The 27,017-nt window shown below is 39.0% G+C and overlaps 1 protein-coding gene across 17 annotated transcripts in view; it reads left to right on the forward strand.

Annotated features, from left to right (window-relative positions):
- The window catches only part of ptprfa (protein tyrosine phosphatase receptor type Fa), a 216,177-nt gene that overhangs the window by 100,456 nt on the left and 88,704 nt on the right, over positions 1-27,017 (forward strand). For all 17 annotated transcript variants that reach the window (XM_083568484.1, XM_083568478.1, XM_083568488.1 and 14 more), the window contains exons 3-5: positions 5,085-5,230; positions 6,523-6,664; positions 25,493-25,681. In XM_083568484.1, the coding sequence (XP_083424610.1) occupies positions 5,085-5,230; positions 6,523-6,664; positions 25,493-25,681 (477 nt within the window). The remainder of the gene's footprint in view (positions 1-5,084; positions 5,231-6,522; positions 6,665-25,492; positions 25,682-27,017) is intronic.

The raw sequence follows: 27,017 nt of genomic DNA on the forward strand, positions 1-27,017 counted from the left end.
TGTAATGCTTCTATTTTAATGCCAGTTATAATTGGGTATCTGACACTGCTTGGAACATGACACTTACTAGATATAGACAGTTTTTCTTAATCTCGAATGTCCAGGGCTGTACTGAATAGACTGGTACAGTTCAGAAGAAGTGTACGTACTGGATAGACTAGGATAGAATATTGTAGAGGACATCATGGAATGTGTTTCTTGGGACACCATGTACAATTAATTGTACATGCTGAACTGTGAGTAATTTTGTAATGTTCTGAACATTACTTAATTCTACTGCACTTAATAAAACTAGACATCCTGAAATCTTATCTCTATTTGAAAGCATGGAAAGCACTTAATAGTACTGGGTGTTCTAAAATCTTCTTACTTATTACTGTACTTACCGTAATGTCCGGACTATAAAGCGCACCCATAAGCCACACCCACTGAATTTTACAAATATTTAAATTTTTTACATAAATAAGCTGCACCTGTCTATAAGCTGCAGGTGTCTACACTAATTGACTTTACACAGGCTTTAAGGAAAGACACATTACACACAGTGTAACGGGTGAAATATGTTGCGCTTCCTTTAGGAGCATAGCGGTATTTTGGGAATAAAATGCCACTGCATTCTTCCGGTATTACTGCGTGTGTGCAAGACAAGGATTATGTCCTTATTATTTTCTGATGCTCAGTTCTAAGTTTCTTTGACTAACTCTTAACGCTGTTGCCAAGAAAAATAGAAAAGCAAGAGTTTTGGAAACCTGTCTGTGCTTATATGATTTCTGTTGCAACTGGAGTTAGCGAGGTCTCCCTTCACTCAGACTCAACGTGCTACAACGGCTTGTATCTAAACAGTAGCCAACATTTTTGGTCTAAACTTGAACAACAAATTCATGGTAAGCTTGTGTGTAAGTCTATCAGTTTGTAACCTATTGGGCTTTTGTGACTATATAAAAATCCCCACAAGCATGATTCCACCCCCCAGAAGACTGGAGCCTGTTGTAGTTAATGTTTGTATGATTTCACATTTTGAATAGAATGTTCAAACATTAAGTTTGAGGGGCCTTTATCAGGGGCCCAGAATGGCATTCTGGTGTGGTTGTGATTTGAACTCACGACTTTCAGATTTAAAGTCAAATGCCTTAACCACTAAGCCATCAGCCCCCACCCCACCCCCATATCATAGCATTCAATATAGTACCAGTGTACAAACCCCCCTTAACCCACATTCATATTCCCTTTAAAAAAGATAAGGCATTTATACATGCTATTAATGTGTTCATGGCTAAGTAGTGATGGCTTTGATAAAGAATTTTAGTAATGTCTTGGGAGCCACCAACCCCAGATTGCAGATTTCTAATAAAAATACACCATTAGAGTAATGTAAAAATATAAGCATGCATATGGAAGCTATGTATGAAGATTGAGGATTCGGGCAATCAGTTAGTTTATTGACCTTGATAGTGGCAGTTCCAACCACACAAAACTAAACTTTAAGACATTATTAAAAAAGAGGCCAAAGGAAAGCATGAATCATTGTTTTCTCAATAGCTACTGTTCTGTTTTAATATTCTGAAGAGGTGCAATGAGATGATGTTATCATTGGCACTTTCACCAAACACAACCAGTCATAGGGGAACTGGAACAAGCTCTTGCTCCTTTATTTATTCCAGAAATTATGTTTCTGTGTCCCCCTTTTATCATTTTTTTTTCTCTTTATCCATTCAGGCTTTCTCCTGCATGCAGGTGAATTGAAAAGCACTAGTAGTAAAAAAAAAAAAAAAAAAAAAAGGCTGATGAGAATAATGATCATTTAGCTTTGTCCTTCTGCCCAAAAAACACAATTGTGCCTTTAGAAAACCGCTGGTACTGTAATATTCATCTGTCATCCAAAAGCAAAAAGTGCTGTGGTTTTATAGCGAAAAAACTGAGTATATCCAAGAATGTTTTGTTCCGATATGCACCACAGGAAGGAGCGGGAGTGTGTAGGTTTGGGGGTGTTTTTTAATTTGCATATTCATTGATGAAGCCGGATTTCTTTACTAAGAGTAGCCGTGTAGGCGCATCTCTCTTTTTTTGTTGTCTAATGACTAATGTATGATGATGGTGGTGTTTTCGCAGCTCGCATTTGTATTGTGTTGTCAACTCCTATTAAGAGACCATTAAAATATCTTTCAGGCTTAGTGTAATTATTGTAAATGGTTCACATTGCCTGTTCTCTTTAGGGGAGGTACTTATCTTTACAACACGATCAGCCTCTCTGCCTGTCTCATTTCTGATATAAAGTCAGAAGGTGTGTGTGTGTGTGTGTGTGAGAGAGAGATCATACTGTTCTGCAGAATCCACTCCTTATCCTAACTTTAATACAGGTGGAGCATAGCCATATTCAGAGGTGAAGGTGTTGCATTGTTAGTGTGTGAGATATACCAGGAATGTATGTGGAGTAGTGTGCAGTGTGAAACTCAATCACTGGGCTGATTATAGCTTTGTGAGCGGTTATGTAAGACGTCAATCTGCTGCTGTTTGTTGTTCTTCAGCACTATTATGGAACAGCTACAGTATAATGAGGTGATAATAAGATTGTGTGCTTAGCTATGAGTCATTCGGGGTGTGTGTGTGCGTGTGTGCTGTAAGTAGCTGTCCATGACATCATTACTGTACTGTGCCATAGAGAGAAATGGGTGATGATAGAGAATAAAAGGGAGAGAATGGGGGGTGGGGGTGGATCAAAAAAATAGTGAGAGTCAGGGGAAAAAATGCTGAGGAAAGAAATTGGAGAAAAGGTGCACATATGGAGAGAGAGAGAGAGAGAGAGAGAGAGAGAGAGAGACGTAAGTGGTCATTTAATGTCCTCCGTGGAAGCAGGTGTATATTTTGCCTTCTGATTGTAACACAGAGGTAAACACTGCAAGGTGTGTGTGTGCACATGTGCGCACCTATTACACCCTGGCCTGCCAGTTTTGCTGGAATTTCAGACTTTAGTGCAGATTTGAAGTTAAATATAAGTTGGAGTTTGTTCAGCTCTCTATAGCAAGTTTATCACAGGTCATAAGATCTAATAATGCAAATAATACTATGATACGCATGGTAAGGGTTTAATGTGACCTGCTTAAATTAGCAGCTCAGTGGTTAAGACATTGGAGTCTGGATCGGAAGGTCATGAGTTCAAATCCCAGCACCACCAAGCTGCCACTGCTGGGCCCTTGAGCAAGGCTCAAAACCCTCAACCACTCAGTTGTAAGTTGCTCTTGATAAAGCAGTCTGCTCAATTCCATAAATGTAAATGAGTGTTTATGTGCTAATGATTTAGTGAAATAGTGCAGATGTAACTACAATGCTTATAACTCTGTAGAAACAGTTTTATTACTATGTTGTTACTAGTAAAAGTGTTATTACATTGTCATAACAGAAATAAGGCAAATAATTCCACAATTCGGTGTGCATTCAAATACACACTAAACATTTTTCATCGTTAATTGTTTTGAGTCCATTGGAACCCAGGTGTGTTTTTCTTCGCTGGCATAGTTTGTGTAGGTGAAAACACAATCAATTGCACTGCAAAACAATCGGTTCGAGAGCCTCGAATCTGAGCAAGGTGGTCTCAGTCCAGTGCCAACACGGATAGATTGAGAAAAGCCATTCAGCCCAACTACAGGAAGCGAACCTGCCATGTGTTTTGGGAACTGAGCCGTGAAACACAAACCGAACCAAAGGACAAGGCTAATGAAATGTGGTGTTTGTAAAGGAAAGAAATGCTCACACTGAATGCACCAAATGCTTAAATTGAGATTATTATCTAGTAATTTATTGTTTTTCATTAGGGCAGTGGTAGTCCAGTGGTTAAGGCTCTGGGTTACTGATCATAAGGTCAGGGGTTCAAGCCCCAGCACTGCCAAGCTGCCACTGTTGTGCCCTTAAACAAGGCACTTAGCCCTATCAGCTCCAGGTGCGCTGTACCATGGCTGACCCTGCGCTCTGACCCCAGCTTCCAGATGAGTTGGGATATGCGAAAAAAGGTTCCCTGGTGGTCTAGTGGTTAGGATGCGGCGCTCTCACCGCTGCAGCCCGGGTTCGATCCCCAGTCAGGGAACCAACCCCAGCCATTAGGGGTTGCACAAGCCTTAGTGCCGGTCCCAAGCCCGGATAAATGGGGAGGGTTGCGTTAGGAAGGGAATCCAGCGTAAAAACGTGCCTAATCAAACATGCGGATGGTCTGCTGTGGCGACCCCTAATGGGAAAAGCCGAAAGAAAGTTCAATTTATTGTTTTTCTTTACTTGAGTTGGTATGTTCACCTTTCAGTTTTTTTACACCATTTTTCTGCCAAAGAACTAAAAGTTGTACAAGTACAGTTTTTTTTGTTGTGCTTTCATTCAGTTTAGTGTGAAACTAAACCAAGCCAAGTAGCAAACAAGCAAAAAGTATTTTTTTCCTGTAAATTTACACTTTGATTCAGACTTCACCATCAAACTGATGTGTGAAAACTCACTATTAATTTGAGAGAATTTAGAGCATACAGCATCAAACCAAACCAAACCTGCTCCAACATAAACCATGCTTTTGTACGTTTCTTACCAAAAATCATCATCAAATATAAATGGATAAAGATATTATCCATGTATTATGTTCCAAATTTGAAATGAAAGGCTAAGGACAAGTGTATAAGGTTAATATTGTAGGTGCTTCTGTCCATTCATCTGTATTATAATGACTTCTATCTAGACTTAAAGGGCAAAGCTGAGATCATCCTGAGAGGATGCTGATATTTAATCACATTTTAAGTGTCCTTTCATTAATGTTATGACTTTGGGCTATGGATTTAAAGCAATGCAAACATAAAGCTAAACTGCGACATCCTGCTTTTTCAATAATATTTTCTGGAGACATGAAAACAGCCAAGTCGAAATATTATTGGAAATATGACCAGCTTTAGCTATAAACTTAAACCTGAAAGTACATTTTATATCAGCTGGACCTTCTCAGTAGTTGCCAGATATTCGAATTTGATTATAACCCTCTCCCTCTCCCTCTCCCTCTCTCTCTCTCTCTCTCTCTCTCTCTCTCTCTCTCTCTCTCTCTTTCTCTTTCTGTGATAAAGGCATGCCCAGGTTCATTAAGTCTCCAGAGGATCAGACCGGCATTTCTGGAGGAGTTGCATCTTTTGTGTGCCAGGCAGGCGGCGAGCCCAAACCTCGCATCACATGGATGAAGAAGGGCAAGAAAGTCAGCTCACAGCGATTTGAGGTGTGTATGTGTGTGTTTGGTCACCATACTGTTTTATTAAACCACTAAATAGCATTGCTGAGGGAAACTATTGGAAACTATTCATCCATTTACCCAGTATTGCTATAGAAATTTCTCTTGCATATGTTTGGATATGAAACACAGAACTGTGAAGCTACAATACTTTTTTTTTTTTTTTTAAACATGCTATATTTAAACTATTTCTGAATTTCAAAATTTATGCCTGAATGAAACCTGATATAATCGGCACAGCGTAATAAGACTTTCTGCTGCAATAATTTGACACAGTCATATTCAAGAAATCAGTGACACAGAGCACAAATGAGTTTTAATACTTCAAGGACATTGAGCAAAGTTAATGTTCGAGTGAACTATGGGCCATGTGATCAGGGTGCCGGACGGCACTAACAGTGGTGCATACTAACATTTTGCTTCACTTATGTCCTCCAGTCCCTCTGTTTCAGTTCAGCTCTGCATTCCATTGATTTTTTTTGTCCTTAACTAATAGACCGACATAGGCTGGGGGTGCTTATAATGGCACATGTTCGCTTTGCCACTGCATACTGCCATATTGCTGCTCTTAGTTTGTGATTGCTGGGCTTAGTAATGATGTTTCAGTGGATTTAGATATATTGCAAATCAACTATACTGTATAAGGACAATATTTAGAAAGTTAACATTTAGAAAAATAGACACTATGATTAATATATGATGTTTACAATGTAATATTTTTAAGGGCTATCCCTTCTATCTAAGGTCATGTCTACATACAGAATACAGATGAAACATAAGGTGCTCCTCTGTCATTAACCAGATAAGTTAGCATGAAGTTAGAATAGAACCTGGATAGGCCACAGTGCAGACACGCACTCAGAACACAGTGCCCCAAGCTCAGGATCAAACCCAGAAGCCTGAAGCAGTGAGGTTGCAGTGCTTTAAATGTATAAATAAGGATCCAAAAATAATGTTGGGAAATGCTCAAGGGCATCATCAATATGTTTTACCATATATCTGTCCATTAAACTGTCAATTAGTGTCCCTGCGACGATCTTCCTAGAATTGTGTTTTTGTGAACAAGTATAAAACTGTTTCTGAAGAAGGAGTGAAGGAATGAAACACTGAAAAGAAAATGTATAGACCTCTAAAGCATTTCATAGCAATGCATATAATCATTTTGCTATACAATCTAAAGCAGAGGCTTGATTCAGTGTGATATTACATGGCTGTGTATTGAATGTCACTGGAAGGTTAATGGTCTAAGTGTGTGGTGTGTGTGTGTGTGTATGTATCAGGTGATTGAATTTGATGATGGCTCGGGGTCAGTGTTAAGGATCCAGCCCTTAAGGACACACCGAGATGAGGCAATCTACGAGTGCACAGCCACTAACAGCATGGGGGAAATTAACACCAGTGCCAAGCTCACTGTCCTGGAAGGTATTGTGCTCTTCATACACTCTTTTCTTTACAGTGCTCTGTCTCGACTTTATCTTTTACTCTCTCATTACCTTTTCTTTCTCTCCTCGCTGTGTCACCTAAGTTAAATAACTTTTATTTTTCATTTCACCTCAAAGTAAACACACTTTTGGGAAAGGTTTCGTTGTTAACAATGTTGAGGTAGGTCGACTTTCCAGACAACTTCTTTTGTAACAACTTTGTGTTTGCATGAAATCACTAATGGACACAAAACAGTTTGGGAAAGAAATAAAAAAGATGTCAGCAAATTTGTTTCAATGTTAGATAAAGGTCCAATGTACTAAAAGTAATGTTGTATAACAAGGTGTGTGTGTGCTTGCGTGTGTTTTTCAACCAATCACCCCACAGTTATAACACAGATCCAACCCCAAGTATTCACAAATTGACACAAAACAGTTTGGGAAAAGGGAAAAAAAAGTCAGTATATTTATATTTCAGTGTTAGATAAGGGCCCAATGTACAAAAAGTAATGCTGTATAACAGTGTGTGTGTGTGTGTGTGTGTGTGTGTGTGTGTTTTACAACCAATCACCACACAGTTCCTGCGACAAATTTCATCATAACACAGATCTAACTCTTATTATTCAGTTTCATGTATAATACCATAATTCACAACAATGAATCCAATTGCAAGGGCAATATAACCAATCAAATCACAGGTCCCTCACACAATGCCAATCAAGTGTGACCAGTCAGAGTGCAGTCACATTAGAAACATACATAAGAAAACACAATCACTAAAATACAGATGTGCAGTGTCATTTGTGTTTTTTCGTATATAGTAATCCCCTTTTATCACGGTGGATACGTTCCCAAACCCCCACCCCAAAAATGCTATTTCATGTATACAGTACTGTATTAACATTTTACTTCATTTTATAATTAATAATTATATTTTTATTCATTATTTCAACATAAAAACAATTCCCTATAAGTTTTTGGTCTATGGGTCTATCCACGAGAGACCGGGGAAATCAGCCAAACAAATAAGTTATGTGACAAATGCAATTCCACGATACGCAAACGCGGTAAAGTGGGGGATCACTGCACTTGTTTTAGGGTAATAGCTGTGCTCGTTGTTAGCTAGTGTTTTCTCAACATGTAAAACTCTACAAAGACAAAACAAAAACCAGAGTTTTGAAATGAATCGGGGGAGCTGTGAGGCCGCAAAGCGTGTCGTCCTAATCTTTTCTTTTATGCGATTGGACAGCGTATGCTTAGGCGATTCACTCCTGCTTTCTCTCCCCCAGAGGCATTTTTAAAGATTAATGAAGGACAAAGTAATCCACCTCGTACTTCTTTACTACATTTGCTATGCCAGGTAATGTGTTTTGGTTAAGTCTGTGAAGTGGGCTTAAATAAATCAGCTGCAGTGTAATAGCTTACAATTAGCCCCAAATAATACAACATCCAGGGGGGTGGGGGTTTAGACCTGGAGTATGGACTCAGACATGTTGTGTGGATGTACGGTCTGGGCTAGAAAGATATCAGCCCCAGCCTATGTTTTATATATTATTTCCACAAAAGTAATGTAATAATAATATTATTTGGTAATATAGAGGAAAGAAGGTGATGTGGATGCAATAAACCTTACAACTATCCTTATCCAGCTGCTTGCCCACTTGAACCACTCACACACACACACACACACACACACACACACACACACACACACACACACACACACACAATTTTCCTTCCCCATCACTGCATAAGCAACAATCCAGCAATATCTATTTGCCTAGAACTTCATGACATGATTTAATTAATTTGATTACTGATTGACCAAGCAGAGCATTTTGGATGCACTTGTGAAGCAGAACGAGTGATTTTTAGTTGCTAAGTGACACTGCTCTACATTCTCATCATCATCTCACACACACACACACACACACACACACACACACACACACACACACACACACACACACTTTGGTTATAAACCACTATGTTTTGGCCTCAGTTAAAAGTGCAACATATTACATAAGTGAGTGTGTAATGTCCCCCCCCTCAGGATATTAGGCCGTTTGGAGGAGTGACCAAGTTGAATACACCACTAGACCATTGACAAAGCGCTAATCATGCTCATACACACCCTGGAGGCTGAGTGCATTATGAGTATTAAATGGTGATCATGACTGTTCTAGCATTTACAGCTGTGCGTGCGTGTGGGTAATATTTGATATTTTTTACCAGTCTGTATGTCTGTTGCACTTACATCATTGCTGCTTTATGTTACAGCTATGCACACACACACACACACACACACACACACACACACACACACACACACACACACACACACACACACACACACACACATATCTTGGGTCTGAATTCCAGTGGTTGGTAAAACCTTCCTGCTGAACTCAGTGGGAGGTTTGTAAAATATCAATTACTCATCAGACATGACTCGCTCTCGCTCTCGCTCTCTCGCTCTAAAAAGAGTGCTAGCCTCTCTTACCACACAAACCACAATGGAAATTTTATACAAATTGTTTAATATACATCTATTTGGTATGTACCTTTTATTATGCACATTGTTGTGTATAATAAACATTTTACACTTCTTAAGTACACATTTTTGTGTTTGTCACAGTTTTTTGCCACTTTACACTGTTTCATGTTCAATATGTAGTTTATTGTCCACTTCTTTAGTATGGACATCGTTCTAATTTTCTATATTCATATATTCTTTGTGCATTGATTTAGAATTAAAGCCAAGAACAATCTATTCAGACTTCCAAATTTGCACACACTGCACCTTTTTTTATTTTTTTTAAATACACTGCAGCACACAAACACCTAAACAAGACTTATCTCTTCTAGACACGTAGAGATCGAAGGACACACTGTGTGTGAGCTGAGGACACTACACAATGATTCTGAATGATTCAATCTGGGCGAGCCGATCTGAACCTGGGAACAGGACTTAGAAAGAGCACACTGTGCTGGAGGTGCGTTAGTGAAGAGTGATGGAGTCTTCATGAGTGACGCAGTGAGGGCAGTAGCTGGCAGTGCACTCAGACCATCGCGCTCGGCTGTAGATTAGTTGAGCGCTGCTGCAGTGGGTTTACGATGGAAAGCTCCCATGTGATGTTTATGGCTGTAATATTTGCTCAGCTCATACACCGCCTTGGTACTCGCACACCAGATTGCAGACTCGACATGGTTACCTGCTGACATCTGTGTGTGTGTGTGTGTGTGTGTGTGTGTGGGCTCTAGGAACATATAAGCACTTACCTTTAATTTAACTCTAACACTGGCCTCAATAACATCAATAAACACATCAGATGTGTAAAAAAACAGGAAATAGGTTTATAACATAATATTAAGGACACCTATTGCTGTCCTTAACAACATTCTTGTTGAGCCTTTATTCATCTTCACCGATAGTTTTATCCTGGCTAGGGTAGCAGTGGATTTGAAATAATCCCAGTAATATTGGAAGAATTCACCCCGGACCATACACACATGCGCGCACACACATTCACTATTACACACACACACACACACAAGCTTTCACACATTTATTTACACCTTGGAGCAATTTAGTGAAGCCAGTGTGCCTATGTGTGTGTTTTGGAGCGCAGCAGAGAACCAGAGAACTCTGAGGAACTCCAACAGAAACACTAATCTTTTACTATATTTGTTCATTTCTCACTGATAAAGCAGCATGAAATCGTTCCTGCTTAATGTAGTTATAGGAATTTGTGTTTTACAATACATGGCTGACCTATTTAAGCCATATCTTTAATGCATTACTTGTGTTTTTGTGTGTGCATTTTAATGAATGCAATTAAATGCTTTATAATTAAAAGCAAAATAATACAATTGACATAAAACTAAAAAAGGAAAATAAGGGTTTAAAAGTGTTCGCCACACCTGTTCCTGACATGCATAGTGGGTTTAGGAGTCAGGTGAGTGATCATACACATGCAGATCATGTGAAGTATTTATAGCTGCTCATTACATGGATTTACATAATAGACCTGTTTATAGAAGGATTGGCATACTGGTAATGTATCACACATTTTAGCAAAACTCCATTTTAAGGATTTATAGCTTTACAGATTACAGTTGTCGAAACAAGGAATTTGTGGTTTTGTATTCTGAGACCGCTTACTTTTTTATTACCATTTCTATTTTCGTAATGTCATGTGGATTGGTGTGGCATAACAAATTTAATAATGCTAGTCAAAGCATTCTTATCACAGACACATTGACAGACAGAGAGAAAGACAGGCAAGATACAGGTATGCTAGAACACTGATGCCTCACTGATGCTTTGCTGATTCTATTGCCAGTAATTATGCAGTGTGTATATGTATATGTGTGTATGTATCAGCTGTCAATTGTTTAAAATATTTAATTTAGATTAATTGCATGATTTATCATTAGTTAAATGGTGATTAATCGCAAATTAATTGCACATTTCTATCTTTTTAAAATGTACTTTTAATTAATACTTTTCCAGTTTTTAATATTCGAATCAACATGGGCATCAACAAATACGGATGCTTTATGCAAACTTTTGTTTATTATTAGTGAAACCAAACTCAATGTTTAAGAAATATGGTAAAGATGCATTGCTAATTTTCCTGTAGAAAATACTGTAAACTCAGATAATCCGTTCCACACACCCAAAAAATAGTCATATAAAAATAGTTTTTAATGGCATTTTATGTACAAATTATTGTCAGCAATGTATCTGGAACAAATAACAATGATTAACACACAATATACAGTGAAATAAAACAAAATGACCTGCACTTTGCCTTTAAAAAGAGTTGTGGCTGGCATGAGAGGGAGGAGAGGAGGAGGCGGGAGGTTATTGTTTGAAAGGAGAATCTCCATCAATAAGAACACAAGTGGTCACACTATTATATTAAACAGTACGTTGGCACGAATGCTGCCCGTATGAGGGATACATGCATTGCGAACATCGAGCCTCACGCAAACACGCGAATGGCTGGCGTTCAACTAAAACTATGGTTCTTTTTCTCTCGCCCCCTTTGTTTTACGCTGCGTAGGGCTGGGCAATATGGCCTAAAAAAAAAATCCCCGATTTTTTTTTACAAAAAATCCGATTTGCGATTTAAATCGATTTTCCCCCCTGCTTAAAATCAATCTGCATATAACAATTATTTTATTTTATTTTTTTTAAAGTTTTAACTTTATTAAATAAACTTTATTTACCCTTCTGGGATTATAACCCACTTTGGGTTAAAGTGTAATCAGAAACAACAAGCCAAAAATACAAGATGGCGGCCCTGCATTGTAAATAGTGAAAATAGAACGTAACATAACATAAAATGAGCAAACCTACAAAGAAAAATGTTTTATGAGTGTTCAAATGTGGAACATGATTGAAAATGCACCTGAGGTTTCAAATGTTATTTTGCCTTTACTTTTCTTAAAAACTCCACAGTAAAATTTATGAGTGTTTGAAAATGGTGATTTTCATGATCTGATTTTTCTGTTTATTAAGGGAAACGCCGTTCTGAAGCGCTTTTACATGTATTTTGGTCGCTCCCACCACCCGTACCGTAAGTGTGCGATTGGACGCGCAACACTAAACAAAGTGCGGCTGCTTAACCGTGTATTTTCAACATGCGGCTGCTTAACTTTTCTTGGGAACGAGTTCTTCTCCGCTCGCTGCCATGTTGTTTGTGTATCTTTATGGCAAACGTGCGGGGGGAGGGCTGAGTTTGTTCGAAACTATGGAAGCCCAGAGGGGAGCGTCGGAGGACATTAAAGAGAAACCCGATTTTTATTAAAACAGATCGATGTAAACTACACATTCGAGTTAATCGATAAAATCGATTTATCGCCCAGCTCTAACGCTGCGAGAGAAAAAGAACCATAGTTTTAGTTGAACGCCAGCCATTCGTGTGTTGTTTGAGGATTACAGATGTTTATTTATTTTATATCTGAGTGATGAAAGGGCGTCGGGAATAAATGTGTGTTGCGTTGAAGGTTTTAGTTTTGCTTCTTTCATATTTATTTATATTTTAATATAAATAGACCCTGGTGGTCTAGTGGTTAGGATGCGGCGCTCTCACCGCTGCGACCCGGGTTCGATCCCCGGTCAGGGAACCAACCCCAGCCACTCTCAGTGCCGGTCCCAAGCCCGGGTAAATGGGGAGGGTTGCGTTGGGAAGGGCATCCAGCCTAAAAACATGTGCCAAATCAAACATGCGGAAGATCCGCTGTGGCGACCCCTAACGGGAGAAGCCGAAAGAAAGTTTTAAAACATTTTTATTAATTGTGCGTTAATAAAATTGGTGCCGTTAATATTCATTTGCGTTAACGTGTTATTGCCGCATTAATGTTGCCAGCCTTAATAAATATTATATTCATTCTGCATATACACTGTGTATACATTTTGTAGTTGAGTATGAGTACATATTTGATATTGCACATTTATATATCCCATGATTCTCATTCTCCCATATATTCAACCTCATTGCTATATTGTTATATATAAATTTTAAAACACATTTTTACACTTTCCAGTGCCTTTATATTTATTTGTTTGACATATATTTATACATGTATCTGCAATTGTTCAGTTTCAGTTCAGTCGATGATAAACTGCAGCTTGTTGCTCTGTACCTGTACTATGCTAGTTACTACCGCAATTTCCGGACTATTAAGCGCACCCAAATATAAGCCGCACGCACTGAATTTGACAAAGATTTTTTTTAATTTACATACATACGCGCACCTGTCGATAAGTCGCAGGTGTCTACACTGAAACTAATGAACTTTACACAGGCTTTAATGAAAGACAGTGTCTGTTACACGGCTTGTATATAAACAGCCTACCAAGAAAGTCATTGTTCACTGTCTTCCTCGTTCCTTTCACAACTTTTTTTTGGGAGTTTTTCTTTTGGCATCGTCGTGTGTTTAAAAATCACCATCGGTGAAGCTTTTCTCCCGATGACGTGCAGCTCAGAACACAGGTGAAGTGCGTTTTTTCATGCCCGGTTGTTTTCAGCGTGACGAATGATTCGCATTTCCTGTAGACAGTCCGAGTGAGCGGCAGATCAAACGTCAAAGGAACATCATCCATATTTATGATGTGGTGCGTCCCGATTCAGTGGGAGCGCATCTGATTTAATATAAAGTGTTTCTTTGGTTACTTTTACCCGTTCGGCAATTTCATTGGTCTAACGTTATGGGGCTCAGTTTTTTGGCTTGAATCTTGTGAAACCAGGAAAAAAACGCCGCTTTGTTGTTCAAAGCGTGGGGAAAAAAGTAGCGGCTTATAGTCCGGAAAATACGGTAGTTCTATCTAAAAAAAAAAAAAAAAAAATCTTTTTGGAAAGCTAATCAGGAATCAGCACAATATCTTGAGGTTATCCGGAAATAATCGCTGCCCGGGTGGTGTGATGTGGCTGATAAAGTTAATTATTTTATTTTAACAGCACAGCCAGAAATGTTTTATACTTCTATACTGCAGCAGTTTCGAATGATTACAGTTCAGTCATAATGTTTAACTGTTTATAGTTACATTTAATGTCCTGAATTCTCTCTGTGCAAGAAAAAATTACTGGCTGCTACAAAGAGCTGACACTTAAGACTCCTTTATGCTTAAGAAGCTGCTTTTTACAGAATTTTTTTCCATGTTTCTTTTTTAAAGAACAGAGGGCTTTTTAGTGCGTTAATTATTCAGCATAAACTCTGTGCATTGGCGTTATTAAGATTAAAACAAGCACACTGATATAAAGTTGTGCTTTGCCTAGTAGACGGTATGACTTTCAGCGTTGCTAATGTAAATTAATCAGCACCCTCTGAATAATCAGATCAGAAATTGAAAAAAAAAAGATGTGGTCTAAGCAGAAATGAGGACTGTGTTGGAATCTGTTTGAATGAAACAGTAGAAGATGATGTCCAAGTTGGCATGCAACTGTGTGGTTTTAGGGCTTAGGGCTGGAATGCGGGTGGATTTTAGGGATTTTCGCATGTAAGACAGCTACTTTATGCTGATGACAGCATGTTCTGTAAGAACTCTCTTACTCTCTGAGCTGTTGAAGCACAGTTAACCCTGCTTCAGGATTAGCGCGAGACGGAAATGGAGTCAATTTTAGGAACACGGCGGAATGATTGGGGCTGAGCTGAGTGTCGAATGCGAGACGAGGATTTCGTTTGTGTGTCTGTGCTTCTTTTAATTATATAGCTGCATTAAAGCAAACCTGGAGGATTCATATGATGAAGCTGACACAAGCTAAAAGTGACTTGTTTTATCACTTTATGGCGTCCAAAAATCACCCTATTTGTGAAACACAGTGTGAGGGCTTTTGTTCCATCACGGCTTTTCTTTATACAAAACTAAACAACTCTAAAGATTTTCTCATGGTCACTGAGGTTAAAGTTAGAATGACGTGTAGGTATAGCGTTATTTATCTACAATAATACACCAGACAGATCATGGAAATTCCCCACAGAGCTAGAATTACAAACGTCCTGCCTGGAGTAAGTCTTTATATAGTGTTCCCTCGCCTGTACGCATACTTGTGTGTGAATCTGTCAAGCTTTTTTTTGTTTGTTTCTAAGACATGTCTCACCATCTCTTAGTGTGTGTGTGTGTGTGTGTGTGTGTGTGTGTGTGTGTGTGTGTGTGTGTGTGTGTGAGAGAGAGAGTGTGTTTTGTTACCTGGTTACAGATGCAGAGATTGTGTTACTTGAATGAGCACACACTGCTGCAGGCATCTCACACTCTCTCACACTGAGCTGCTCCTGTGCTCCACAACAGAAGCCTGTCTCTCTCTTCATACATACACACACATTCACAAATAGACATAGTGCATCTCTATCCTCTCTATCCTTCCTTTTATCAACCCTATAGACAAACGTAGTGGGACACCTGACTTTTCCAGTCATACGTGGTTCTTTCCCAAACTTACCACAAAGTTAAAGGCGCACAGTTGTAAAGGATGTCTCTGGATGCATAACATTTTCCCTTCACTTCAACTAGTAGACCAAACCTGTTCCAGCATTATGGTGTTCCTGTGCACAAGTGAGTTTTATGAAGATATGGTTTACATGAGTTGGAGTTAAAGATCATAAGTGGCCTGCTACAGAGCTCTGACCTTAACCCTACTGAACTCATTTGGGATAAATTAGAACACTGACTGCACCCCAGGCCTCCTCACCCTACATCAGTACCTGACTTTACTAACACCATTGTGGCTGAATAAACACAGCCTCTCACTGCAAAATCTAGTAAAACATCTTCCCAGAAGAGGGGATGTTGTTATAGCAGCAAAAAGGTCAGGTCATCTTCAGGACAGGATCTCAGAATAACTCTTCATGACTCTCTGCTCTCCCCTTCAGCCACTGCTCGCAAACTTGGGGTAACTATGGACAATCAACTGTCTTTCTTATCACATGTTGTTAATGTGGCTCGTTCTTGTCATTTCCATCTCAATATCATCCGAAGGATTCGACCATTTCTGTTCACACAGTCTGCCCAGGTGCTTGTTCAGTCTCCGGTCATTTCGAGCCTGGACTACTGCAACTCTTTGCTGGCAGGTCGACCTCAAAACACTATTCGTCAACTGCAAATAATCCAAAACGCAGCTGCATGGCTTGTGTTCAACCGGCCCATTATCACCCCACTGCTTTGCTCCCTTCACTGGCTTCCGGTAGCTGCACATATCAGATTCAAAACACTGATGCTTGCCTACAAGGCCAAAAAACAGACCAGCACCATTTTACCTCAGAGACCTCATCACACCTCACACTGCACCACACTGTCTGAGATCCTCCAGCACTGCTCGACTGGTACCACCTTCTCTTAGAATGAGAGGTAAGTATACTTCAAGGCTCTTTTCTGTTCTGGCACTGAGGTGGTGAAATGAACTTCCCCTAGATGTCCGAACAGCTGAGTCCCTGGCTATCTTCAGGCAACTGATGAATACCTCTTCCTGAAACACTTTCCAAGTTTGCTTTGTTAAAAATTTTTTATTTTTTTTATCTCAACAGAGTTGTAGGCTTATGTATTTTAAATTGTCATCTAGCATACCAGTGTAGATTTATTCATTAATAGAGACTCAAAGCACTTCTGTACGTCGCTCTGGACAAGGACAACTGCTAAATGCCAGAAATATTAACGTAAAAAGGGACGTTTAAAAAGTAGACACAAACCTTATGGTCAGGTGTCCACAAACACTTGCTCATAGAGTTTATCTTTTGCTAGAAGAAACTCAGACTCTCTTTGCGTCATGTGGTGTTGTTGCTTTTCGTTTTTGTCTTGTTTGCTACTGTATTGAGGTTGGTTGTGTTTCGTGTTGCATTGTGACTTGGCGTGTTGAGTTGCTTTTTGTGTCATTGTGTTGCGCCGTGTTGTGTTTTGTTGCATTGTCATGTAGTATTGTGTTTTGTGGTGTTACTGTGCTGTGCTGTGTGGTGTTGTGGAAATGGAATTCGAGCAGAAATTAAATACAAAATGTTTACATTTTGGAGTGTGTTTGTGGACATTTTTGTTTAAAGCTCTATAGCAGGGAACTCGAGCTGTTTCAGTCCAATCCATGTAAACCGTATTTGTGTGGTAAAAATCTGGGAAAGAACCACATATGGTTGAAAATGTCAGGTGTCCCAATACATTTTGTCCATATAGTGTAGCTTCAATAAGCTTCATACTCTTGCTTTAAACAGTCTCTACATTAAGTTGGCATTAAACCATTTTGTAAAAGAGTAGGAACAGATTTTCCTTACAAGTTGCCCATGCAGTGTTTTACACCGCGTCAGTAAGTCTGTGTGACATCATTGCCAGAACTGATGTAGTTTGAGGGCAGGCATGGATTCTGTGTGATATTCACTGTCTTCCCATGTTACTGCATTAGCTTTGTAGCTCCATGTTCTCTGAGACATTAGTGATATAAAACCATCTGTATATGATATCATTATTCTGTCACCTCATTGACATAACCATTTGTGCTTTATGAGAAATGAAGGTCGCTTACTGTTTGATTGCAGATGTGCTGTCTGATATGATGCGTGTGCGTGTTGATGTGCGTGTGCATCGGCAGGATTCTTGCTACGATTGAGCATCGTAATGCAGCTTTTTATCTTCTTCTAAACAGTCCTCTTTATCTCATACACACAAAACCCCTGCAGGAATTTCTGGAATCTGATGAAGAAATTAAAGCCGCTATATTCATTATTTTAATTACAGCAACTTGTCTAGCAAATGTTTAATTATTGCCATGATATTAGTCAGTGTTGTCGGTGTCCTTCTGTCACCATATTTCAGCATGTGATCTCTAACAGTCTTGATCATTTTGTTTTAAATAGTTAGTAGTGAAGTGTAATATATTGTATGCAATTACATTCAGTGTAAATAGTTTTAATGATGAATATTAATGTAATGATGATTTTATTTAGAATATTGAGATTCAGATGAAACAATTTTAATAAGATGAAGTGTTTTGTCCAATGGAAATATCTGGTAAGCACACCAGAAAGGAAATGGGATGGATGGATGAATGGATGAATGGATGGATGGATGGATGGATGGATATTTATTTATTTATTTATTTATTTATTTATTTAATTCATCCCAATGGGAAATTTACAGCTTTCAGCAGTATCCACAAACATACGCAATAACACATGCAATAAATACAAGAAATGTTAAGGTACGATAAAGAAAAGAGTCTTGGCAAAAAGAAAAAAAGTGTTTGTTGAGTCTCTGTGATTTTTAAATTCTCGGCTCAAAGCCTTTTGGAGAGTTATGTTCAAACCAAAGTGTTGATGTGCACAGTGCAGTTTAGAACAGCTGAGGAAGTACAGAACAGTAAAATTTTATAATTTAATTCAAATCGATTGGAATCTCTAAAAGCTTATTTTCTTGGGAAGCTTCTCTAACATACCAACAGGACAAAGTGGGGGATGAGGAGAGGAATTCATGATAGACACTTTAGTCTTCCATTAGTGGTCGCCACAGCAGATCATCCGTCTCCATACTATTTTAACCTCTGCATCTGCCTCTTTCAAACCAACTACCTGCATGTCTTCCCTCACCACATCCATAAACTTCCTCCTTGGTCTTCCTTTTTTTCCTCCTTCCTGGTGGCTCCATCTAAATTGGGCCTTTCTCACTTTGTCTCCAAAACGTGTACCTATGTACCTTTCTAGCTGTCTTCCTTATTACTTCTGCAGTAGTTGCCCACTTATCCAGCACCTCTTCACCACCACTAAACCCCTATCTGACCTTTTCCCTGAACTTTACACTACAGTTTTCCTCCTACAGTTTCCACCATCTTCACTTCCCCCTTCTTCTTTTTCACCTCCAAAGCTATCCTACAGAAAACAAATGATACAAAGGCACCTCTCTGTACTTGGTCTCTTTGTTCTAGAGTTATGCAGTAGAAGTACAAACTTCAAACTAAGCAAGCTCCTGAATTATTGATCTTGAATCAAGATGAAAAGAACTGTTACCCACTCTTAATGTCACCATTGTGTGAAAGAATGTTTCTGATTTAAAAAAAAATCTGTATGCTGATCATGGATTGTGGCAACAAGGTTGTTCATTTCCCTACAGAACCTTTTTTTTTTGTTTTTTTTATTTCTCTCTTTCTCTCCTTCTCCCGTTCTTTCTACCCCTACAAACCCATTTTTAAGTCTGTACTATCATGACATATGATGTGGATTACCCCATGATAAACACTGCCACAGAATGGGATTTGATGTTAAGCTGAGGAAACTCAAGGACTAATCTTGCTTGTTTGTGTAGTGTTCATGGCTCTGCCGTTTCACCGAGAATGTGAACTATTCATTAATCCCAGATCAGTTTCTTCTTTCCCTTTAGTCATGCTAATTGTTGTATGGGAAGCAGTTTTTGTTTGTCATTGCGGGTCAGGGCGTAGTCGGGAGCAAGGCGAACCAGATTCCTAGTGCAGCTAGCACTTCAGGTGTTCTACATCGCCTTCCTTTTCTTTCTCTCTCTGTAGATTTATTAATGCAGCTCTACCACTGGGTTGTGTGTTTCTCTCTTTCTCTGTCTGATCATTAATCACTCCAATACATCCTTTAATCATTCATGCAGAAAGGAATTTTCCAAAAAGGCTTAATTTTCAATAAGCATAAAGGTAGGGAAGCAGAATGCGGTAAAACACACTTTTTTTATTCATGGTTCCTAAGCCAGAATGCAAGAGAAGCATATTACTCAACATGAAGTTTCTCTCATCTTCTACTTTGCCATCAGTTTCTATTTAAAATAAGGCCAAGCTTTGAAAGAACATGGCATCATCTTTCGAAGTGAAGACATACGTTACTAAACACTGAATGTGTCAAGCTTATGAGAACGCATTCTGAATCCTGCATCACGCAACACACCGATAGCCACAGGCCATGTGGGAAAAGCTTGAGCTGTAGATATTAGTCTGCTGAAGTCTTTAGTCAACTGTCATTGTGTGTGTGTGTGTGTGTGTGTGTGTGTGTGTGTGTGTGTGTGTGTGTGTGTGTGTGTGTGTGTGTGTGTGTGTGTGTGTGTGTGCATGAGGGATCAGCCTGGGGTGTATTAAGGTCTATTAGAAGGAATTCTCCCACTGTTGTGGGTTAGATGGAGTGTGAAACTGCAGCCGACACTTGGTCTGTGTGTATGTGTGTGTGCGTGCATGTTGACTCTTGGCTCTGGATGTCACTAAAAGCTCATCAGATCAGTTAATCGAGCCGATTAAAAACAGTGAGTAGCACCAGAGGAGACTGTCAGTGGTTCCAATTTTACTAGTAGACCAGGATTTCAAGAAAGTTGATTACCAGATGTCATAGTTATCAAATAGACTGTACAAAGTTCCAGCTACAATTATTTTTAGACCACTCATTATGGTTCAGTTGAGGTCAAGGTTTGAGGTTTAAGGAAAGTCAAATTGTCACGCTGGAACAGGGTGGTCTCTTTCGCTTCTTTAGAGAAAACCTTGAATCTTCTAGTCATGTACCTGCTTACAACTTTGTGTTTACAGTTTGTTAAAGCCTCACATAATGAGTTTGATAGTTAGGTGTTTATATACTTGGCCCTATAGTGTATTTATAGACTAAAAAATGGTACATTTAGCCGGTATTCATGACCATCTGTGTGACTGTTATTCCAGTCACCTCACCTGTTCGACAGCACTCCACAGCGCTGACTCCTGAAGGTATTATTTGACAAGTACATGCAGCCCCTAATGCCTAATATGTATATACATGAGTCAAACAATGTTGTTGTCAAAAAATAAATGTAAATGTAAAAACACCACATCATACACATGCACATAAATCGGAAGAGAGATCGGAACAGACATTTGCCACGGGATCATTTCTAGCAGACAATCTGCTTCCATCAGCCTTTATTGCATCTTCTGGTTATTCATACAGGTTTTATTGTACACAACTTTTTTGTTCAATTTGCATAAAAGCAGGTGGATGCAAACTGTCACTTTGTATTTATCTCAACAGCCTGAAACTCAGCCGTGTAAGTGAATGTGTGTGTGAAAGTGTGTTGAGGTGAGGCAGCGATACGACCTGACAGCAGGAACGTCGTGTTTGATTCCTGGCAAGAAGCGAAGCAGGAGTCCTCCCACACTCTGCTCTTTTCTCCGTGGCGTTTAGAAAGGCGGCTGACACGCCGTAACGGTGTCACCTCTGTGTCTGCTTCTGCCATCCCTTGTTCCACGAGACACAGAGAAACAGATTACAATGTAGGACGGGAGAGTAAATCCCCAATTTCATGAGCGCCATCTGTCTTGTTTCAGCAAAACGCTAGCTAATCCTGCGCTAACAGGTACGTCTTAGCGTGACTTAGCTAATAAAGACCGCATGCTGTTATCAGCTAATTTCCCAAAATGTATGTGAACAGTGGTGCTTTTCCATTAGCCGCAGTTTACTGAGATCTTTTTTTTGATCCTGTCATCCAACCAGATCCGATTACAGTGGGAAATCGCACACATGCGGTTTATGAACTCTAATGTCCCCCAAATTTCGGTTTGAAGCCTGGCACTGAATAACTTGCTTAATGGAGCAAATCCACAAAAACATGTATAAGTAGACGAAAAAAATGTACAGAAGCACCTTCACTTTCACCCTCATCAATAAATCCAGAGTTTATGAATATGATAATCAGAAACACCCACAAGCCTACATGCCTGCATTAGCATAATGGACCCTGTTAGGCAATAATGCTTGTCTGTGACATGTTCAGTAGTAACTCAGATTTTCTAGGAGCTTCTTGGGTCTCTGTTTTTCTGAAAAGCAATTAATTGCGCAGAATGAATTAAATAATAGAAACATGTTTTATAAAGTGTGTAAAGTGACTAAAGTTTAGAATGAGACTTCTGTAGCAATAGGTGACTGAATAAATCATCCTATATTTACTCTCTCTCTCTCTCTCTCTCTCTCTCTCTCTCTCTCTCTCTCTCTCTTATGCTCATATGCTTTTTTTCTCTATATCTTTATAACTTGTCATAAAATGTCATTTTGTTCTAGCATATTTACTTAGCCACCAGCACCAGGCAGTTCACTGTGTGTGTGTGTGTGTGTGTGTGTGTGTGTGTGTGTGTGTGTGTGTGTGTGTGTGTGTGTGTGTGTGTGTGTGTGTGTGTGTGTGTGTGTGTGTGTGTGTGTGTGTGTGTGTGTGTGTGTGTGTTTGGGGGGTCATTTGGACACAGGTTGAAACTTAAAAGTCTATCTTGCTGCATCCCACACACACACACGTGTGTACAGTATATGTGTGTTATAGAGAAGAAAACCTTTCATCTTTTCTCTTGACTGTGCCATTTTCAATTTACATCAAATGTCCTCTGCCGCCGCCTCCTTCTCCTTTTTTTTTTCTCTTTAACCAGACTGTAAGTGTTGTACAGAGTCATGTTGGTCTACTGAGACATAACATTTACATAATGACAGGAGTGCATTAACATTTAAAGGCCAGCATTTCATAACTATTAGAATGCCCGTGGTGGTCATGGTGAGTATTTGAATTGTTCATGAGTATTTTACCATAAAGGCAAGTGACTCATGTAAACAATGAAAACTACTGGACAGGTGAACATTTGCCAAGGTATTGTGTATATTGCTAGCATAGAGGGGTAAAAACAGGCTAGCAACAACTAGTTTACATTTTATAGTTAAACTATTGCAAAATGGCTTTAAATGTGGCTTTAAATGTATACACTTATAAGCTGCTGCCTTATAAGTGTAAGCAAAGAAAAGGGGAATATGCCCAACTGCTTGTGATGTCATTTTCAGAACTTTGCTGAATATTAAAGTAGCATTTGGATTTGAAAGGTGTTTAAACAGTAGCCATGTTTCGGATCTATGTATGATTCTGAGGCCACACACATACACACACCTACTGTACTGGCAGAGAATTGCATTTCTTCACAATGGCTGGTGTTGACGCTACAGTATGTTAAGTCCATTACCTGTATGTGTGTGCACCAGTCTTATGGAACAAGTCACTCTGCATGTCACTTTGTGGGTATGTATGTATGCACACTGGAGGAAAAAGACAAAGGAAATTTCAAGCCCTCCAATTTCTCTGGCATCATTGTGTCTGTGGAGGGTCCTCCATACCTCCCTTAAGCTATTTATTGAGGGTTTCCCAGCATCTCCCACACTCGGCTTTACAACTGAGACAATGGTGAAGTGTGAGAAGCGGACAGTTTATTGAAGCGGTGTGAAACTGTACACTCAAGTTACATACTAACACACGGTCTCTATGCACACCTGGTGTGAACTCCACCTATCAAAAGCTATTACATCATTACAGCGCCATTTTACTGAGGTCACACACACACACACACACACACACACACACACACACACACACACACACACACAAAGCTGAGCCGATGCATCAACAATACAGAGCTCAAATGACAGAGGGTAAGGATATTGTGTTCTAACAGACACAATTGTGTGTATTATTATTGTGTATTATTAAGACATTAAGGATATACATATGTGAATGACATTTAGGGAGAGTTCCCCTCATTAAAACACCCTTTGTTTTATATTAAAAGTAATATTAGTAAATAAATAGGTTGGATGTAGCTTGTTCTATATACGAATCAGGCTGGGAATTCTTTCAGTGGTAATTTTCCCCCTGCTTCTTGGCATACAGTATTCAGTTTTTCTGAAACATTTTTAATGGTGGTTAAGGTGCTGAGTTGCTGATCGCAAGATCAGAAGTTCAAGGCCTGGTATCGCCAAGCTGCCACTTTAGGGCCCTTGGGCATAGCCCTTAACCCTATGTGCTCCAGGGGCACTGTTTCATGTCTGAACAAGCTCGCCTATGCAAAGAAAAGACTTCCACTCTGCTATCATGTATATGTTATAAATGAAGGCTACTCTAATCTAATGTAGGTTTTGGTCTGAATATTCCTTTTTTCTTTTTTGAACCTGAACCTGGCATACAAACAGTCTTATATATAAATATATTACTTTATATATTAGATCCTTTTTCTTAATAATGTTAAATAGTAAAGTCATTTTGACATGGATGACTTAGACTTAGCGATTTCAGGTTGGTCATTAGCACACATTCTTTGGTGTAGGTGGTGCGTGTTAAAGTTAAACACACTACTGAGGGATAAATTCTTTTGTTCCACACTAACTGAGCTCCATTTACACCCGGCCAGTGTTTCCCACACTATCGGCTGTCAGGGAGAGACTGATAACACACCTTGAGATTTCATCTGTTTGCTTTTCCCACACACACACACACACACACACACACACACACACACACACACACACACACACACACAAAGTTTGTCTTACTAACACCAACCTGAACTTCTATAACAAATAATAATGCAATTAAAGTAAATTTGGGCTTGTTTATTTAAATTTTTTTGTAGACGAATACATTAGTTATGATCAGTGTTTGCTCAAACTTTATTTAAACTGTGTTCAATACACACACACACACACAAACACACACACACACACACACAAAAACGGGGTGTACTCACTTTTAATAGGCGCTGTGTGTGTGTGTGTGTGTGTGTGTGTGTGTGTGTGTATATGTGTATGTATATATAGATTTCAGATATATCTATATAGATTTCAGCAACTATTTTAGTATTTCTTCTAAATGGACAGTACTATAGAAATGAAACTTGGATATATTTTAGAGTAGTCAATGTGCAGCTTAAAAAGCAGTACAGATTTTTGAAAATAACTCGACATACAGCCATTATTGTCTAAATAACTGCCAATAGCACAATAGTGCTAAATAGTGCACCCTAAGTGAAAATGTCAAAACTGTGTCCAAAGTGTCAATATTTAGTGCACATCTGAAATCCGTTTGGTGTCCCGATGATTTATGTAATGTAAAACACCATAATTACTTTTACAAGGGTATTTTTACAAGCTTCCCTGTCATCTGAAAATGTAAACAGGAATTTGTTTGACCAACTGGCTCATTGCAAAGAAATAGAAGTAATGGGATCCTGTGTTCTTTTTTTCATGTGTTTAATAGACATGAACAAGTTCTTTGAAGAACATGTCCACCCTTTTTTTTAACATGTCTGTGTTCTTTATGATCTATGTTTAGGGTGGTTTTAGTAATAATAAACATACATTTACATGAGGCATCCATATTTGTCCATTCCCATGTTTATTAGAGTATTAAAAACTTGAATATATGTATATGTGATGTGTGTGTGTGTGTGTGTGTGTGTGTGTGTGTGTGTGTGTGTGTGTGTGTGTGTGTGTGTGTGTGTGTGTGTGTGTATTGAAATAATGACTAAGATCTAGCTATTGTTAACATCTATTGTCTGTGTGTGCATGTGTGCAGAGGACCAGATCCCTCATGGTTTCCCTACCATAGACATGGGCCCTCAGCTGAAGGTAGTGGAGAGGACACGCACAGCCACCATTCTATGTGTAGCAAGCGGGAACCCTGACCCTGAAATTGTCTGGTTTAAAGACTTTCTCCCGGTCGACATCAACGGCAGCAATGGCCGAATCAAACAGCTTCGCTCAGGTATGAAAGTGATCAAAACAAACACGCAGACATACACAGCAGTTCAAAGTTAAACAATCGTTAGATGTATTCCATAAATATTTGCATAAAGATTTGATAAACCAATAAATATCCAAGTAACGATGCTGTCCTTGTGGTAACTGATTTCAATTATTTGAAATCCTTGAGTGAAAATAAGCATGTGTATAAAGTATGAGTTGGAGTATGTGCTTATGTTTTAGCTGCATCAAGTTAAGTCCTGTAAAGTGTCAGGTGCAACAGGTCAAAGGCACTTCCTGGAAATGTTTGAAAACACTTAAAAACTCATTAACTATGAATTTTTCAATTGCTCAATTATAAATTACATCATTTCTAAATTATACTATATGATGGTATATATTGTCAGGGATTATTCACACAATATGCATAGAACTTTTTGGCGTGTTTTTTTCCACAACAAACTTTTAGGCACCATTATAAGGCCAGTTTCTGGCTTGTCACATGCGCATGCCCTTCATTTCTCCTCAACTACTTGTGCAGATTGCAATTAGTAAAGATTCCACTCCTGCAGACAGCATGACCTCTGTCGATGGAAAGTTCAAAGACCATTAACAAGGTTAGCCTCTTGCTTGACACTTCTGAAAGTATGAGTGCACTACTTTTCACTCCATCGGTAACCAATCGTTAAAAAAAATGCAGCACTGAGATGAACTCTATTATTGAACAGCTCATTACTTTCGAAATCTCAAGTTAAACCTTAGATGAAAATGAATCCCGTTCACACACACAACTGTTTCATATTTTTTATTAAAATGGAAACACTTACAGCTACTTGTAATCTTCCAAAGTACAAGAGCGTGTCACATTGAGGGAACCTTCTGTAGCTCGTGTATTTCACCCATATTGTAGTGTTATTAAAAAGCACCAGTGAAACTGAGTTTGAAAGTTGCGAATAATACCAAATAAAAGTTTGTAAGGCTTTAATAAGTCATATCAACTGACCAATATGGCTGCCAACACAATGTAACTGCATCCAGCTACACAGTGAAATATGTTTTGTTTAAATAAATTAAAGTAAGAAATACTGCAAACCAGATCAGCAAGTCTGAATGGCATTATGGAAAAACTGCAGTTTCTATAAGATCTGAAACAAAACACTCGACACCAGCATGTATTGCCTGATTTAATCAATTTTGTGAAATTTTAACCGCCAACACTGTCAGACAGCACACTTCCCTATGAGTGACGTCTCTATCCTCACTCTTTCAGTCAATAAAAACACACTTTTTATTGGACTTTGGTCACTATGAAGTAAGAACAGTTCCCGGTAGTGCACTCAGACTTTTGTACTTGACCA

The sequence above is a fragment of the Silurus aristotelis genome, assembly GCF_946808225.1.
Source record: "Silurus aristotelis genome assembly, chromosome: 2".
Lineage (NCBI taxonomy): Eukaryota > Metazoa > Chordata > Actinopteri > Siluriformes > Siluridae > Silurus > Silurus aristotelis.